Here is an 18,244-nt window from a genome sequence, read left to right as displayed (position 1 = left end):
CACACACACACACACACACACACACACACACACACACACACACACACACACACACACACACACACACACACACACAGGAAACAGAAAGGGGTGTGTGTGTGGCAGACTCCACCCACTTGTAGCTCCGGTCCAAAATTCCAGGAAATGTTCTCCAGCCCTCTGAGTCCGGCTGACATCTGTCCGGCTGTCTGTCGCAAGAGAACAAGGAGCGGTCCTAAAAAAAGAAACTAAGCTGGAAGTTACCAAACTAATCGGAATTCTATTAGGCCTATTTTATTACCTCCCTAACAAGTTGAGGGGGTTTAGGCGTGGTGTTGTTTAATTTGTTTTTCCCTATTGTTAGTTTGTGTATTTGTTTTTCCCGTGGATTACTTGCGTGGTGAGTCTATAAACTATGTTAACTTAAACGCCGTATCATGTATATTATAGTATATTTAAGTATGGCTGAAAAACGGAAAGTATATATACCTGACGTCTAGATTCTACACAACAGACCTGTGTTAGTTGGCTGAACTCCTGAATAGGCCTACTGTGTGAATCCACGCACCTTCATTGGGTCGGTTGATCTATCGGCAGTGGGTGAGCTTAGAATTATAAGGTTCTATCTCCGTTTAGAATGATAAGGTTCTATCTCCGTTTAGGGCAGTTCAGAGATATTGAGCGTCAAAGTTTTTACATTCCATGTTTTGTGAGATGGAACCTTTGTATTTTATGAATTACTAACTCAAAAATGTAAACATTTTAAAAAATAACACCACACAGGCATTAATAAACACCTAATGGATCAGATTATGTAAAAAAACTCAATTTTGCCAAAAATGGAGATAGAACCTTATAATTCTAACGTCACGAGTGGTAGTGAAGGGGAGTTGGTCAGTTTTCTGTGGGTTTGTGTTTATGAGAGAGAGAGAGAGAGAGAGAGAGAGAGAGAGAGAGAGAGAGAGAGAGAGAGAGAGAGAGAGAGAGAGAAATGTTGCCACTCTGATACATGATTGTGTTTAATAACCTGTTGTCCACACCAGCGGTGCAGTAGGCCCTAGGCTACTGTGTTATTGCACAGTGCAAGAGTTGAAGTTTGTTGCACTAGATACTAAGGTCAGTAACCTAAAGCTAAATCGGGGTTTCCATTCTAGTATTTGAACAGACAGTGCTTCAGAGAGATGTTATGTTTATGTTGTGTTTTTCTAATGCTGATAGATATTGATTTGCCTGTCAAAGAAAACCCACAGGACTGGTCCACTGAGTCATCTGGACCATGTGATTACTCTCTCTCTCTTTCTCTTTCTCTTTCTCTCTCTCTCTCTCTCTCTCTCTGTCTCTCTCTCTCTCTCTCTCTCTCTCTCTCTCTCTCTCTCTCTCTCTCTTTCTTTCTCTCTCTCTCTGTCTCTCTCTCTCTCTCTCTCTCTCTCTCTCTCTCTCTCTCTCTCTCTCTCTCTCTCTCTCTCTCTCTCTACACACATACACTCAAACACATACACTCAAACACATACACACATATACATTCACCTGAAAGCTGAATGAGAGAGAATGGACAGAGTGTAGTCGACTAGTCGCCATGACTGAGGGTCATTCAGTAACTGCTTTTATGGGAGCAGTGCAGTTTGGGCACTTTTTTCCAGTTTATATTTTCTCCTCTGTTGCCTAGCGCCGGAGATGTGATGTCATGACATGCTGTAAAGTGGCGAGTGGAAGCAGAGAGCGGACAACTCCCAAACTCAAACAGAGAACCGAGAAGACATTTTGTATTTCCCTGAAAGTCTGTGCAAAGTAATAGGCTTTCGAGGGAAGTTTTGTTGATGTAAAGAAAGTTTCTCTCTCACTTATATAGAGCCTACTTATGGTCCTGTGTGTATTATTCTATTTATTGGACATTTCCCCCTGGAATGCGGTCCATGATGGGTGTGTGTCCACGGGTGTGTGTGGTCATGCTACAGTGGTTTGGGGCGAACCGCAGGTATAATCAGAAACAGATGAAAGCCGAACCTGATCCGCCTCTCGGGACTCGGATGATGTCTGACGTTTCCCACTGAAATATGATCAGCTTAACCTTCCCAAAACCTGACTTCCATTATTAGATTGTTAGAGGCGAACAACTCAATAAGCGCACAGAGCTGTGTTGTGTGTAACTGTCAGGAAGTAGCTAATCGAGGTGTGTGAAGTCAACAGGATGCTGTGGGGGGGTGAACGCCTCAGCTATTTTTAAACAGCTAGCCTAGTTTAAGAGGCTCCAACCCAAAGCGTAACCGTGTTTGATGGTTGGGACAGAGGTAGGGTGGGCAAGCAGATCTTAGAGCAGTGGTCAGTCACAGGGACGTGTAGGAACTACCTCTGTTATAGTCGCTATACCAGACTGTTGTGAATCTACTGTTTTGTGACCTTATGACCCCCCCCCCCCTCCCCCCTCTTTCTCCCAGGCGGTATGTCTAGGTCGGACTTCCCTCCAGGGTACGATGACTCTCGCGCCCCCCTGTACCAGGGTGGAGACTACCCTCCTCCCCCCGCCTACGGCTTCCCTGCCTACGGTGGTGTCCCGGCAGGCCAGCCCTCTGCCCCCTACCCCTCCGGCCCTGGAGGACCCCCCTACCCTGGGGGCCAGCCAGGGGGCTACACCTCCGCCCCTTACCCAGGTTATGATAACAATGCGGGGGCTCCAGGGGCAGGGTACCCCAACCCAGGGTACCCCAAGCCCATGCCACCCATGCCCCCCATCATGCCACCTACAATTCCAGACGATGTAATGTGCTCAGGTAAGCATCTCTATCTGAAGGTTGTTTCATGTCGAGAGTCCAGGGGTCTCATGTATAAAGCTTTGCGTAGAAAAATGTCCCACGCCTGTTTCCCTTTATAAATCACAATCAACTCTAAATTTTGCGCATGTGAACGAGCGTCTTGTCTCACCCTTTTAACGGCAATAGTTCCCTATAAATGGCCAACGAAAAGCCCCAAATGTATATTAATCTATACTGACTGCATGACGACAATGACGGCAAATTCCGACAAATTTATTTCACCCAGTGAAATTCTCTGCAACAGTTCTGCGCAATGAATATGTGATATATGAAACTGCACTATGAGTACCTTCATAGTATCTGCCCGACTGAGGCATCTAAAACGGAATTAGTTTAGTTTAAACGTAATTTGTCCTACTGTTCACCTTTATTATATATCAGAATACATTTCATAACATGCAGTAAGTATTGTTTCATAATTACAGATCCTATTAAATATGATTCCCAATTAAACTGTCCGGTGTTTGCAAAAACAGATATATTATCCTAAATCTTGATTTTGTGGGCACTACAGGGAACTTTTCATATAATACGTGAGAGGTAATTTTTGATTAGTTTTACACGTACCATATCCATTTCAAAGCGTTTCTCTAGTTTCATCCTTCTGCGAGTGGAGTCGCAGTTGCAAATGTTTCCAGTTTCTGTGCATGGATACCAGTGTACGTGGAGGAGCGCACATTTTCACACCAGATTATCTTTTTCATAGATCCCAAAATTTGCGCCAAAGTTGTGTACACATGCTTTTTTGTGTACACAACGTTTATACATGAGGCCCCGGGTAAAGTTAAGTGATGCTGTAGTCACGCAGTGGTTTTCAACCCTCTCCTCTGGGACCACCAGCCGTTCCACATATTTGATCTGTTCCACCACCAGCACACCTGATTCAACTAATCAAGTACAAAACAATGATGGTTTGTACTTGATTAGTTGAATCAGGTGTGCTGGTGGTGGAACAGATCAAATATGTGGAACGCCTGGTGGTCCCCGAGGAGAGGGTTGAAAACCACTGTGTAGTGGTTACGTCATTGTTGACCTTTGATCTCTGCTGATGTCACAGGTGGAGAGGAAGGGTTTGCAGAAGATGAGGGTTGGGACAGTCTGAAAGTGCGACACGCATTCATCAGAAAGGTAAGGCACACACACACACACACACACACACACACACACACACACACACACACACTATGCCAGGGTCAAGCCATTGTGCTGCTAAATTCCCTTTTGTAGTTAAACAAGGTGTAATTATCTCTCTCTCTCCCTCTCTCTCTCTCTCTCTCTCTCTCTCTCTCTCTCTCTCTCTCTCTCTCTCTCTCAGGTGTATCTGATTTTGTCATGTCAGCTTATCGTCACTGTCGCCGTCGTGTGTGTCTTCACATTTGTGTGAGTTTGTGTGTGTTTAAGTAGGTGTGCGTTTGTTTGTTACCCTGGGGGTGCTGAACAGAAGTTATCTGAGGACAGACATAAGTTTGTTTGTGTCTATGTCTGTATATTTATAACTGCGTCTCTGTTTGTCCACAGTGACTCTGTGCGTGACTTTGTCGTCCAAAACCCAGCTGTCTACTGGGCGTCATAGTAAGTTCTCTTTTATACTACTGGCCAACGTTGTTACAGTGCTATGTGATTGACAGCTCTATTGGCCTATCTCTTTGCAGTGTTGTATGAGTGATAGCTGCATTGGCCTTTGTCTTTGCAGCGGTGTGTATATTGTCACTCATCTCGTGCTGGTCTGCTGTAAAGGACCCCGGTGAGTACTCATCTCTCTCAGCCAATAGCATTGAGCTTTAAAGAACTGCACCTTTTAAGGAATGAGTCTCTTTTCCTTGGAATGGAGATGATTGTCGTGAGGCAAGGCCCTGGCATCTCTGGTTCTTGGGAGCCTCCGTGTCTGCTGGTGAAATCCAACAGATTACAGACAGTGCACCTCCTGGTTTTTAAAAATGTGTTTAGGGCATTTCTGCTTTATTGGGATAGAGGCAGTAGAGATTGACAAGAAGGATGGGTGAAGCCAATGGGTGAACTTATCACTTAAGGTCTGGGTAGAAGTGGTTAAACGTTTCCAACTCCAAAAAGAGATCAAACTGCCTAGATGGCCGGCATGTGATCCTGATTTTATGCCGGCATCACAAGATGGTAGATATAGGCGATGGGCCTGTTTAGGTATCACCTCCTTATGCAAGATAGTTTAGCAACGGGAGCTTGCCTGTTTTGATGATTCATGTCAAACATATGGGTTGGATAGGAGTCATAGGACAGACTTTTTCAGGTATTTACAGCTCCGTGATTACTTTTGTAAAGAGGTAAAAGGTTCTAATCCACGAGATCCACCCATGGTTGTTCATATTTTTATTGAGGCTTATAATTCAGGAAACACTAAAGGCCTCATAAGTAGGTTGTATCAGGGGGCATTGTGTCATTGAATAAGGTCACGACAGACTATGTGAGACAGCGATGGGAAAGGGACCTGGACTTGGAAATATCAGAGGACATGTGGTTGAATGCATGGGATGTACAGTCATCCTCCACCAACTCCCTAACCTGGAGAGACCTTTGTTGGAAAAACTTAATTCGCTTTCTTATCACTCCTAAAAGTCTAAACAAACTGGTATTGAGCTTGGTTGCTGGAGGGAATGTGGAGAGACCATGGTTGATCACGGACATGTTTTCTGGTCTTGTCCTCCTATCCAGACGTTTTGGACGGAAGTCGCAAAGATCATTTCAAGAACCCTGGGGTTTAACATTAGTATGTCTTTTACATCTTTTTATCTTGGACTCATCCCTGATGGACTAAGTAAAAATGATACCTACCTCCTAAAAATGTTACTGGTGGCAGGTAAAAAGGCCATCACAAAATGTTGGCTTCAGAAAAGCTGTCCTACTGTTGGTCTCTTTGTTAAAACAGTTGAGCATTTGCATTTAATGGAACAAATGACCTTCTCTTTAAGGCTTCAGAAAGAGTTGGGGGAAAAACGATGGGAAAAATGGGGCGATTATTTAGCCAATGAAGATGGTGATTCTTTGTACTGATTGTATGTTTATATGCTGTATTTGCTGACCCCATGACCTTGTGTATGTATTTATGTTTTTTCTTTTTGTTGTTCATACAATGTGGAAAAAATTAAAAGTATAAAAAAATAAGGATGGGTGAGAGAGAGGAGGAATGACATGCAGGATATGTCGATGGCCAGAATCGAACCAGGGACCTTGCGATTGTGTGCTACGCCACTAAGCTCCCCAGTATTTCAAAACGTTTAATCTGGATCAGAATTATTGATTGATAAATTGTCTGTACCTGTCTTAGGGTACGAATAAAGTTGTATTGTATTGAAGTGCTGTCCTAACCCTAATGCTCCCCTCTCTTTAGGAGGAAATTCCCATGGAACTTAATCCTGCTGGCCCTCTTTGTAAGTAACTACTTACCTAGTGCTGGCCTGTGCTGGTGTATCATGGTCAAGGTCTTTGGTGGTCTGCTCTGGTTTCACTGAGTGTTATTTGTGTTGTGCAGACGGTGGCCTTTTCCTACATGACTGGGACTATATCCAGGTAGGACCACCTGTACACTCTCTCTCTCTCACACACACACACACACACACACACCACACACACAGAGAGGCTTGTGTATCAGTCACACTTGTTTGTGGTAGTGATGTCCTTGTCTGTGTGTTTGTTGTTGCTCTGTAGTTACTATGACACCAAGGCAGTGTTCCTGGCTCTGGGCATCACCGTCATTGTCTGCATCATTGTCACGGTCTTCTGCTTCCAGACAAAGGTAAGACGTGTCGGTGTCGGTGCCGGTGTCGGTGTCAGTGTGTGTGTCTGTCTGCGTGTCTGTCTGCGTCAGTCTGTGTCTCTCTGTGTGTGTCTGTGACCATCTTTCTTTCCCTCTCACAGGTGGACTTAACTAAATGTACCGGCCTTTTCTGTATCTTGGGGATCGTTACCATGGTGGCAGGCATCATCACGGCCATTGTGCTCTCCTTCCATTATGTGAGTCCTCCACATACACACACACGCACACGCGCAGACACACACACACACACACACACACACACACACACACATATTGTGACATAAAGTGGTAGGTGGTAGGTGTGTTTTTCTGGGGGTTGTAGTTTTCTAAACCATGTTCTCTAAGGATGTCGTTTTAATGGAGTTGTTTTTGTCATTGCCAGATGCCATGGCTTCACATGGTGTACGCTGCTGTGGGAGCCATAGTCTTCACACTGGTGAGTAACAACACAGCACCATGCTCTCATACCCTCTCATAGGGGTAGTGGTGGTCTAGTGGATAGTGAGTTGGACTTGGGATCGGAAGGTTGTGAGTTCAAATCCCGCCTGAAGCCACACCACTACTAGTGTGCCCTTGGGTAAGGCACTTAGCCCTCAGTTACTCCAGGGGGAATGTCCCTGTAATTCGTAATTGTAAGTCGCTTTGGATAAAAGCGTCTGCTAAATGACAAAATTATTTAATTATAATTATTCATACCGGCAGTGGCTTGGGACTGTCCTGTATGTGTGTTCAGAGCTATTGCGCAAGAGTGAAAAGTACTGCTAAACAGGCCTGGGTGTATTTCCTGGTGTGACGCATGCCTGTAGTAGTGATATGTCTGAGGTCTAGTTTGTAGCTTGGCAACAGGAAGTGATGCCTGATATGTTGTTCTATGTCCTAGTTCCTGGCGTACCACACCCAGTTGCTGATCGGTAAAGGAAAGCACTCCATCAGTCCAGAGGAGTACGTGTTCGCGGCTCTCGCCATCTACACCGACATCGTCCAGATCTTCATCTGTTTACTGCAGGTCATCGGTCTCAGCTCCAAATGAGCCCCCCCCCGGGGTAACAACGAGAGTTCCTCTCAGACAGGCAGCAGACTTGGATTCACAGGGTGCAGAGCAGAATGTTCCAATTCCAGACCGACCCTTACTTATTACCTCCTGCAAGATCTGACAGGATTTGATACGTTTAAGCAATGTGACCAAAATGTCAAAAGCCAATCAGAGCCTGGGCAGGGTGGTGTTATTACCATGTTGCTTACACTGTACTAGGGGTGGCCAATTCTGCACTGTGAGGAGGGCCAGCGTGGTGGCCTTTTTTCTCCTGCCAAACAGTAACACATTAACTCAACAAATCATGTGATCGTACCCTTCAGTTAAGAATTAGATCATGTGAATGATGGCTTGGCTGGTACTGTACAGAAGTTAACAGTGCAACCACACCAACCTTTTAACCCTAGCTTTCATCTAATCCTTTCAGATCTAATGAAGTAGCTCTGGGGTAGGGGCTAGGGGTCGATTTGGGATTGAGGTAATTTATTCACATCATTACGTTCATTAAGTAGTGTTCACTCGCTAACGCACATATGTATCACTCATGAAATCTGCATTTCTGGCTTCCGCGACAATGTACAATGACACACTCAATCAGTATCAGTAATCAGCTAGCTAAGGGAGGTTGGTGGAGTTGGAAATCTGAGGACGGGCTCATTGTAATGGATGGAATGGAATGAGGAACGGTGTCAAACGCATTCTTCATTCCATTCATTACAATGAGCCCGTTCTCCGATTTTCTACCTCCACAAGTCTCCTCTGTTATCAGCTGGAGTGTTTATCCAAGTATCTGCTGATTAACACATTGTTTTTTTCTACAATGTGCTGTTGGGTTCTGTCCCGTAGGTTTGAAATGGGAGAAAATACTCTCCTGTTTGTCTTTGTATAGTACTTACCCTCTAGATGTGTCTTTGCCGAGTCCTACAGGGAGGACATGGTCTGAATGTGTGGTTTGTTTTATACTCTTTATATCTGACGCATTTCTATTATATGATCTGAACATGTGCAATTGTTTAATCATGAAAGCGAGCTTGATGCCGAAGGAATGCTGATGATTTTGATGCACTGTTTGGTACCATGGGTGTCGCAATATCACACTGTCTCTACACCAATTAGAATGCTACCGTCATGGAACGTTTGGTGCTGACATGGGAAAATAGTGACGTTACCCGAGATGTGCTGAAGTTGATCATATTATTATTTTGACTTCCTGTTTGCTTGATGCCGTAACATCAGAACGTCATGAAAAGTATGGAGCTTTTCAAACCTGAAGCCAAAAAGAAAGATGCCGTTTGGGGATTTTAATGACATTTTGAGATTTTTTAAATGTGTTAAAGAGAGTATTCTGATGACAGTTTATCTTCTCATCTCCCGTAATGGGAGAATAGATTATAGCAGCATTGAGGACATAAAACTGTAGATATATAGCAGATAATACGGGGAAGATAGCATGCAGACACATATCACTGTTACAATAAACATATTGGGAAATGTCATTCATTTTAATATCAAATAAAATATTTTCTTTGTGATTTGTGATTCATCAATTAACAATCAGAAGAGTTTAGATCACAATTAATACAATCATACATACATAAGTGTCTCTAGGATCGTGTATATACAGAACATACAACACATGATTTTCTATCTCTTCTATAGGAGGATTTACAGTATATACAGACAAAATCTCTAACCACTTCTGTCTGTAGCAGAGATCACATTTGCAGTGTATCACTAGTGCCTTCACCCAGACACTGGTAGACCTGAAACCGCTCCAAATCTTGAGCTTTGGCAGGTGGGGCTAAGAATGAAGGTGGGAATTGCTCTACAGAATTAAATCTCTATTGCTAGTGCAGACCGCTAACATCGACAGACCTCTAGAAGTAAATGATTGTGTGTCGGGGAGATAATGCAAGGCACAGCCAGATTCGGCAGACGAATTAACGATAGGTGGATTTCCTGCGCATGCATACTGTCTCCTCCCCATCGTCTATAGAGTTTGAAAGACAGTACGCCTCCAGAGCAATTACAATTTACCATTTAATCCAAAGCCATTTACAATTGGAGATTACAGGGACAGTCTCACTGGAGTAAGTGCTTTACTCAAGGGCACACTAGTGGTGGTGTTCCAGGCGGGATTTGAACTCAAATGACGGGCGCATAGGCAGCTGGTGAAAGTGGGAACAAGTCAGCAACCAATCAAAATATTCAGACTTTTATTCTGAAAAATGTAAATAAATGTAAACATGGTTGGAAATCAATCACACTCACTAGTCAAGCCAAAATATTGCAATGCAATGGATTCGGTGAGTAATCCCCACTACTACCTAGTTAGTGTAGTGGCGATTACTCACCGAATCCATTGCATTGAAATATTTCGTCTTGACTAGTGAATGTATCGTTGATTTTCAACAGCATTGACATTTATTTACATTTTTCTGAATAAAAGTATGAACATTTTGTCAGTTGCCAACTAGTTCCCGCTTTCACCAGCTGCGGTCACATTTGTGGGAGGCAACATGTCTGGCCCTGTGAGACGACTGATCAGATACACCTGCACCTGATGGAAAAATAATGATTTCTTAAGTTTTGAGTGTCACATCAGCTAGTCATCTTTAGGTTTCCTCAGTCCAGCGTTGAGGCCATATGGTGGCAGACTGCACGCCCTCGCGCATCAATCTTGTTTGGTTGCGGTCATGTAGCGGCTACCGTCGTACTCTCCCTCGTTCGATCTCTTCATCCTCTGGCGGACCTTCAGCTGCTTCAGTCGGTTCTTATCCACCTCCCTCTTCGCCAGGATGAACCCAATCACACCTGCAGGAAGGCCTATCATCCTTCAAAGAGAGGGAGAGAGAGACATGTTACACCCCTATCATACCTGTGGAATACCAACGGGCAGGTCTACTGTCATACAGTAAGCGGTGTGAGAGAAATGGAGGGGAGAGAAAAAGGGAAGGGATGGGGGGGGGAGGGTGGCAGCATCTTAAGTAAAAACAAATACATTTCATCTGAATGGAGAGAAAGAGAGAGAGAGGTGGCGTGGGGTCTTACCAGGCATATCCGATCACTATCATGGGGTTCTTGGCCCTTCTCTTGGGTATGTATTCTGGCCCCTCATCCTCTTCTTCTTCCTCCTCCTCTTCCTTTACTTTCTTATCAACATCCTGCGCATCAGTCGTCTTCCGAGAGTCGGTGCTCCTGGGTAGGTCTGTTTTGATGCCGGCGCCGGTGAGCAGACGGTTGGGGGAGGAGAGGTGCAGTGGTCGGTAGAGCAAAGGGAAACACCGGGGAGCCACAAGGCCTGGAGACAGAACTGGGAATGTTTCCTGGCAACGCTGCGTCCATAACGACCTGCCTGGTACCAGATGCAAACCTGAAACAGATGTCAAGCAGAGGCAGCTCTAAAGTTAACTAGGGTAGCGACGTGTGGAAAAAGGTGGAGAATTGGGAGTAGGAGGAGTGCTTCTCGTCTAAAAGATGATCTGACGTAGCCCTTTCCCTAATATGCACACAGTATACAACGATGAGGGATTCATTTCCCATTTCACTATGTTGCTTTCGCCTAGTCTTTGACTTCAAAAAGTGGTGCAGATTAAAGACAAGACTTCAACAGGAGGAGGCCACATACACTAGCCACCAATGAGTGTGGCTCGTTTACTTATGTTATGATGTCAGAGCACGGAATGAACAACATCTAACGTATATCATCTTTCTGTTGACACCTCGACAGATCGTGAGTTTAGAATGATAAGGTTCTATCTCCGTTTAGGGCAGTTCAGAGATATTGAGCGTCAAAGTTTTTACATTCCATTATGTTTTGTGAGATGGAACCTTTGTATTTTATTAATTACTGACTCAAAAATGTCAACATTTAAAAAATAACACCACACAGGCATTAATAAACACCTAATGGATCAGATTATGTAAAAAAACTCAATTTTGACCAAACATGGAGATAGAACCTTATAATTCTAACGTCACGAGATGTGAAATGTATATCATAATGTTGACATGTCGTCCTCCTGTTCTCAGATCAGTGAGGGCTACACAGGGAGGGGAGGAAATGTGAAATACATCACACTCCTCTGATTGTCTTATCTGACTAACTTACTGCAATGTATCCCTTGGACAAAATTGAGTGGGTTTGTTTCCTGGGGGGTCAGCGGTATTGTTCCCTGTAATTGTTATATCGTAACATCGTGTTTGTAAACATTGAAGACTTTACCTCTTAGCAGCACCGACCTCCCCAGCTTCCTACAGGGCGCCGCCATCTTTGTTGTGTCAAGGGAGAGAGTCGTTGTCGCGCATGCGCAGAAGGCTGCTCTTGAGCTCCTGGTTTTATTCAGATCTCACCTCCTGTAGAGTTCTGCTGCCACCTAGCGAGCAGGTGTGGGTTTACATCACTCTCTCCCACCCATTTCAATAGATTGTCATAATTGTATTTATTTTTCAACTAGTCAATAAAGAACAATACGGTCCAAGCATGTTACTCATGGAGGGGGGGGGGGGGGGGGTATTCCATCAACGTCTCTAAAGGACAATCTAGGCTTATTTGTCACAACATTTACAAAATATCCAGCCGTATTTTGATAACTCTCACGAGACTTACCCAAATAAACCTGGATTTTCCTTTAGCAACGTTGATGGAATACCCCCCTGGATATTTAGTCCTAGTACTAGTGTACGTATGGATGTAACACAATATGCCTGGTACTTCTCTTAGAGCAGAACATGAAGCACTTTTATGTCATCAGTGCAGGTGAATGTAAAGAGTGCACTGATCTAATATTTAAAAAGAACATTTCAGGTTTTTGTGGCAGAGCAGCGAGGTGAGAAAACAGACAGCTGATATGTGAGAATGTTCTTTAATCGATGAACCACAAGACCAGTACAGTAAAGCATAATCAAGTCATAAGGCAGATATGACACAGGACAACAGAGAGAGAGTAAACACACCACTGTGTGTATGTAGATCAATGTTCAACATTTACTCATTTGTCTTCTCATATCAACTTTAAAGCATTACAACACCACACAAGAGCGCTGCTGAGCTTTGCCACATACATAGCATCCCTTTCTTTCTTTTTTTTACAAAAACATAATTATGTATCAAAGGTAAAATTACCTTTTTTTCCTTCTTTTTTTTTTTTTTTACAGTTAACAGCTCAAACTGGTTCCCATGACTGAAACAAACCATAAACTAGCCAATGCCCTGGACAAATCAGAGCAGCATATTTACAATAATATTATTCACTAAAAGTGTTTAAAAGAAGACAAAAAAAAGTTTAAAAGAGGTTTAAAAGAGGCTACAGCCATGAACCCTATAAAACATAACAAAAGCTTGGAATGCCATTACTGTGTATTCTATTACACAAAAACAATTCAGTAAAAAAAACTTAAGACAAGAGTCTTAAAATTGAGAAACATAAAACCAGGAGAAGTTGAGAGAAATCCAGGGGAGGTTGAGGGAGAAGGGGAGGGCAGGGAGGGAGGAATCGTCTGTCCTCCAGTGTGTGATTTGGGAGGGAGAGGAGGAGAGGGGGGGTGAGTCTGTTTCTGCATTTTGCAGATGGAGGGAGAGGGGTGAGGGTGGGGGGGGTAACGGGGTTAGGCCAAAGGTGTCTAGTCCTCCAGGGTATAGTTGGGGTTGACGACCAGAACCACCTCTTCCTGTGTCTCTGACTTAGACCCCTTCAGGCTCCCTGGAGAGAGCTCAATCAGGATGTGATCCTGGAGAGAGAAGGAGAAGGCAAGTCAGATAAACGTTACTAATAACTAGATTTAAAAACTATATGTTTGTTCGATTATTCACGCACACGCACACGCACACACACACGTGTTTGAGAGTGTATACTTACGTAGTGCACCAGCCTGTGTAGGACCTTCTCGATGAGACCCTTCCTGTTGATGAGCTCCTCCTCCGAATCGATCTCAGACTCCATCTCCTTCAGGTACCAGTTCACCACCGAACTCTTCTTCAGCTCCTCTTCCTCCTCCGCTACAAGCACACGTACATCACCTCGGTTAACCACGGCGCTCGTCTCAGTCACACACTGTTCCTGCCATGGCCGCTAGAGGCGAGGCGGACGGAGCGAGATAGAAAGAAGGTGGGGGGGGGGGGAGAAGGAGAAGGAAAAGGAACGGAAATAAAGAGGAGGAAAGGAGGGATGTCTTACCCTCCTCCGCCCTGCGCAGGTGCAGGACCAGCAGGTTGGAGATGCGCCGGTACTCTGGGAAGGAGAGACGCAGAGACGGCTTGTTGGACTCGCCGCTCGCCGGCTCCGATTGACCGTTCACGCCGTTCTCGTGACCGTCGGCGTGTCCGTTTGTTCCGTTAACGTGTCCGTTGACTCCGTTAGGGAGGTCTTGACCTGTCCGCAGATTGAGGAGAAGGAAGAGGAGGTTTTAGTGACACACTTGCTAAAGTAACATGAAGGAAAACAATCCGGAGCGGAGCAGTGGTAGCGTGCGTGTGTGTGTGTGTGTGTGTGTTTGTTTACCGCTCTCCTCCTGTTGCTCTTCTTCAATGTCTCCAAAGTCCTCTTGCTCCAAGTTGATATCAGGGGTCTCCACTCTGATGATGGATTTATTCAGCAGACGGAACGCTTCCTTGACATGTTTAGGCTGCACCTGCAACATCACATCACACACACACACACACACACACACACACACACACACACACAGACTTCAGCAGAGACCAAGCATTTAGTTTTAACATCCAACAAACTACAGGTGTTGTAGTTATGAGGTTGTGTGTGTGTGTGTGTGTGTGTGTGTGTGTGTGTACCTCGTCACAGCAGTGCATACGGGCCATGCCCTCCGAGAGGCGGATCATGCTCTCCAGCTGCCTCACTGTGATTCGCCAGGCCGACTTGGTCACTCCCCCTGAGCTGTCGCGCTGCCGCAGGCGCTTGTACTGCTCTACGATAAACTCCTCGGACTCACTAGAGATCTACACAGAGACAGAGGGAGGGGGGGAGGGAGAGAGGTAAGGTGGAGCAACTACCATATTGTATAGAAAACATCCAATCCTCTCAATGTTCCTAGAGGATACAATCTGGAAATACACTCTACCCATCACAGAAGACGCACACATGACCGGCTCATACCAGACACACACACACACACACACACACACCTTAGGTTTGAACTGTCTGGCGAAGAGCAGGTAGCGTCGGATCTCGTCCAGAGAGTAGAGTCTGTCTACAGAGTCCTGCACACGAGAGTGGAGGTCCACGATACGCCTCGCAATGGCGTAGTCTGTTACCTACACACACAACAATACAGACACATGAATAATAACCACACAACCAAGCAATTTGAGCAAGCCACACACACACACCACACAACACACACACACACACACACACACACACACACACACACACACACACACACACACAACACACAACACACCTCGTTGCAGTCGTCCACCAGTATGAAGAAGAGGTCGAAGCGGCTCATGATGGGAGCAGAGAGGTTCACGTTCTGTTTCAGACTCTTACTGCGGTCGTATCGACCACCGACGGGGTTGGCTGCCGCTAGGACGGATGTACGTGCGTTCAGAGTGGCCTGAGGAGGGAGGGAGGGGGGGGGTTTAATACCTTTATAAAGTGTGACCATTTAAAAGTAATGTTCTACCATACAAAAAATAAAGAACATGGAGAGGGGGAGGGAGAGAGAACTGTACCTTGACTCCAGCTTTGGTGATGCTGATGGTCTGTTGCTCCATGGCTTCATGGATGGCCACCTGGTCTCTGGTCTCCATCTTGTCAAACTCATCTATACAACACACACCCTGTGGACACATTCACATTTTTCATCCCATTTTCCCATCCCAAATGAGGTAAAATCCATCTATCCAAAGCGACTTGCTATTAGTGATTACAGGGGGCAATCTCCCTGGAGTGATTTAAGGCTAAGTGCCTTACTCAAGAGCACACTAGCGGTAGTGTTCCCAGGTGGGATTTGAACTCATGACCTTCTGATCACTAGTCCAGCTCACTATCCACTAGGCCACCTCTACACCGACACACAGTTTACATACCAAAATGAAATCGAAAAAAAAAACACACATCTCATTCAGCGTGTCATTAGTGACGCTTAGAGAAACACCGACTCACATTGTCCGCCAGCATGAGAGCTCCGGCTTCGATGACAAACTCGTGGGACTCCTCGTCACGAACCACGGCTGCAGTCAAACCTGCAGCAGTGCTGGCCTTCCCACTGGTATAGACAGCCCTGGGACTGAACTCCTCCACGTGCCTACACACACACACACACACACACACACACACACGTTAGTGACCACTAATATACACTGTGCTGACATGGCTAAACATGAATCCTGGTATGTGTGTGTGTGTGTGTGTGTGTGTGTGTGTGTGTGTGTGTGTCTTACTTGAGGAACTGGCTCTTAGCAGTACTGGGGTCTCCCACGATGCAAACGTTGACGTCTCCTCTCAGTGATGTCCCCTCCATGGTGGTCTTTGGAACCCCTCCGAACAGCATCAACAGGACACCGCGCTTCACTTCATCATTACCTACACACACACACACACACACACACACACACACACATACACACACATACACACACATACACATACACACACACACACACACACACACACACACACACACACACACACATACACACATACAGTCAGTCAACAAGCCATATCATGATCAGAAACAGCATAGTGTGGTACCGCGATTGTGATAGTAGTATAATAAAAGGCAGAGTGTGTTAGTAGTAGAACAGTATCTGACCGTGGATGGTGGGGAACAGGCTGGTACACAGGTTGTGGTAGAGGTTCTTGTCTTGGCTCATCTCAAACACCTTCTCCCACTCCTTCACCGACATCTGACTCTTGATGCTCTCAGCGGTCTGGTCCTCTTCACGCAGCTCCTTCCCTCCAAACTACACGCACACACACGCACACACACACAGTAAGTAACAATCCAATACTTAGGTTGGATCCTAGGAAAAGATGTATGTGTGTGTGTGTGTGTTACCCTGGGGTTGGTGGGGGCCACGTGGCAGGCCAAGAAGGCCAGTCTGTAGGACAGCTCTCTGACTCCCAGAGCCTTCAGCCCCCTGAGCCCCTCGTTCTCATAGCCCTGTCTGCCCGCCACACTGGAACTGGTCTCTGACCGCACTCCTGAGGGGGGGGGGGGGGTACACAAAAGGTCAGTTGACCATACAGGCGGGAGACCTGTATGTACAGACTAGACGACAGCTTTCATGAGCGTCATAGCAACCAAGTGGAATATGGAAGCTTGAGAGAGAGATAGAGAGAGAAAGAGAGCGACAGAGAGAGAGAAAGAGAGACAGAGAGAGAGACACACACAGAGACACAGAGAGACACACAGACAGAGAGAGAGAGAGAGCGCACACACCTGCAGTGCTGAGCTGAGACACATCAGGCACCACTATGAGGCACCCGGTGAGGTCACAGCGGTCCCCGGCCTGGGCGCTCTCCACGGCCTCCGCCCTCAGTATCACCTCCAGAGAGCGAGGGATGGACCCACGGGGCAGCTCTGCCTGGGTCTCCTGGACACGCACCTGCGCACACACACACACGCACACACACACACACACACAGTTAAGGAAATGAGCAGTAGATGTCTTCTACACTGTTTAACAGCTTGACTCACACCTCAAGTGTTGACTTAAAAAACACCACACAACCGCACCGTTTCTCACCTTTTGGAAGTCAATGAACTTTGACCTGTGCGTGTCGAGGTGGAAGCGAGCCCTGTTGTTGCAGACCGGGTTTCGGCAGATGGTGGGAGGGGCGTACTTGAACTGCTGGGGCACGTCACGAATCAGCCCCTGGCAGTCCAGGCACAGGAAACAGCCGCTCACCTACACACACAGTTATGGTCAGAACCCCCCCGGCAGGAACCATACACTTAGAAACAGCCACAGAAGAATCAGACAGTGCCGTCATGTCTCAGGAAGTGCTGCGTACTGGTTTATTACCATCTGTCCATGCTGAAGAGTACAGAAAGATATGTATAACCATATACTGTATGGCAGTTTACCCACTAAAATGATTTAGTATTGCTAAAATGATTGGGTTTTCTAACTTGAACATCTAATGACAACCACTGGGTGTGAAAGGAAACTGAGTGGTTGTACTGTAGTATAATAAACCATTGTACTACAGTGTCTTACCAGTTCAGGGTGTACAGGGTGTGTCCTGACCACCTGGCCACTGATCCTCACCAGGGCGCCGATACGCATAGAGGACAGCTCACGGATCCTACGATGCACAACACACTGTCAGTACATGTGCATGTGCGCGCACACACACACACACGCGCACGCACACACACACACACACACACACACACACACACACACACACACACACACACACACACACGCACACGCACACGCACGAAAAAACAACATTCCAATCTTACTTGTGTCTGGTGGGTAGGTCCTGGATGGCCAGGTAGAACTCCTTATTCACAGGAACATTCCCATGATCCCGAGCAAAATTGCGCACCGCACGGCAAAGGAAGGGATACACTCTGGAGAAGGGAGACGAGAAACAGGGAAACAGGGGGAGAGAGCTCGTTAGAAACAGGGAAACAGGGGGAGAGCTCGTTAGCTTGTTA

General features: G+C 45.8%; 3 protein-coding genes across 3 annotated transcripts in view; 1 reads left to right on the top strand and 2 right to left on the bottom strand.

The window, feature by feature from the left end:
* The first annotated feature begins 202 nt into the window (after window positions 1–202).
* Window positions 203–9,564, top strand: LOC308171754 (protein lifeguard 3-like). The gene is made up of 12 exons (XM_080546630.1): window positions 203–379; window positions 2,415–2,747; window positions 3,847–3,917; window positions 4,105–4,169; window positions 4,308–4,361; window positions 4,483–4,533; window positions 6,151–6,190; window positions 6,292–6,329; window positions 6,468–6,555; window positions 6,678–6,773; window positions 6,959–7,012; window positions 7,457–9,564. Exons 2-12 carry the CDS (start codon window positions 2,420–2,422, stop codon window positions 7,604–7,606), a joined length of 1,035 nt encoding a protein of 344 aa, XP_080402756.1. The 5' UTR covers window positions 203–379; window positions 2,415–2,419; the 3' UTR covers window positions 7,607–9,564.
* A 151-nt stretch (window positions 9,565–9,715) lies between these two features.
* LOC308171756 (uncharacterized protein) lies at window positions 9,716–11,880 on the bottom strand (the record flags this gene model as incomplete). The annotated part of the gene is made up of 3 exons (XM_080546632.1): window positions 9,716–10,443; window positions 10,661–10,982; window positions 11,835–11,880. The coding sequence occupies 3 exons, from the start codon at window positions 11,878–11,880 to the stop codon at window positions 10,284–10,286; spliced, it is 528 nt and encodes a 175-aa protein (XP_080402758.1). The 3' UTR covers window positions 9,716–10,283.
* Window positions 11,881–13,186: 1,306 nt separating this feature from the next.
* Window positions 13,187–18,244, bottom strand: part of mcm6 (minichromosome maintenance complex component 6) — a 6,367-nt gene continuing 1,309 nt past the window's right edge. Inside the window, exons 3-18 of the mRNA XM_080546621.1 lie at window positions 18,047–18,157; window positions 17,796–17,883; window positions 17,322–17,483; window positions 17,015–17,180; window positions 16,631–16,776; window positions 16,385–16,535; window positions 16,014–16,155; window positions 15,736–15,877; window positions 15,303–15,410; window positions 15,029–15,184; window positions 14,751–14,879; window positions 14,400–14,564; window positions 14,110–14,239; window positions 13,786–13,959; window positions 13,468–13,607; window positions 13,187–13,339 (exon numbers count right to left, since the gene is read on the bottom strand). Of these exons, the coding sequence (XP_080402747.1) occupies window positions 13,232–13,339; window positions 13,468–13,607; window positions 13,786–13,959; window positions 14,110–14,239; window positions 14,400–14,564; window positions 14,751–14,879; window positions 15,029–15,184; window positions 15,303–15,410; window positions 15,736–15,877; window positions 16,014–16,155; window positions 16,385–16,535; window positions 16,631–16,776; window positions 17,015–17,180; window positions 17,322–17,483; window positions 17,796–17,883; window positions 18,047–18,157 (2,218 nt within the window). The 3' untranslated portion in view covers window positions 13,187–13,231. The remainder of the gene's footprint in view (window positions 13,340–13,467; window positions 13,608–13,785; window positions 13,960–14,109; window positions 14,240–14,399; window positions 14,565–14,750; window positions 14,880–15,028; window positions 15,185–15,302; window positions 15,411–15,735; window positions 15,878–16,013; window positions 16,156–16,384; window positions 16,536–16,630; window positions 16,777–17,014; window positions 17,181–17,321; window positions 17,484–17,795; window positions 17,884–18,046; window positions 18,158–18,244) is intronic.

The sequence above is a fragment of the Nansenia antarctica genome, assembly GCF_963989245.1.
Source record: "Nansenia antarctica genome assembly, chromosome: 16".
Taxonomy (NCBI): domain Eukaryota; kingdom Metazoa; phylum Chordata; class Actinopteri; order Argentiniformes; family Microstomatidae; genus Nansenia; species Nansenia antarctica.
Note: the sequence above shows the minus strand (reverse complement) of the source record. Positions and strands in the feature narration are given on the sequence as shown.

What these genes read in the sequence shown, in the direction of transcription:
- LOC308171754 (XM_080546630.1), top strand. Translation starts at nt 2,420, where the DNA reads ATGTCTAGGTCGGACTTCCCTCCAGGGTACGATGACTCTCGCGCCCCC. An exon ending in AGACGATGTAATGTGCTCAG is followed by an intron (nt 2,748 to 3,846) that starts GTAAGCATCTCT and finishes CTGATGTCACAG; the next exon opens with GTGGAGAGGAAGGGTTTGCA. An exon ending in GTCTGCTGTAAAGGACCCCG is followed by an intron (nt 4,534 to 6,150) that starts GTGAGTACTCAT and finishes CCCTCTCTTTAG; the next exon opens with GAGGAAATTCCCATGGAACT.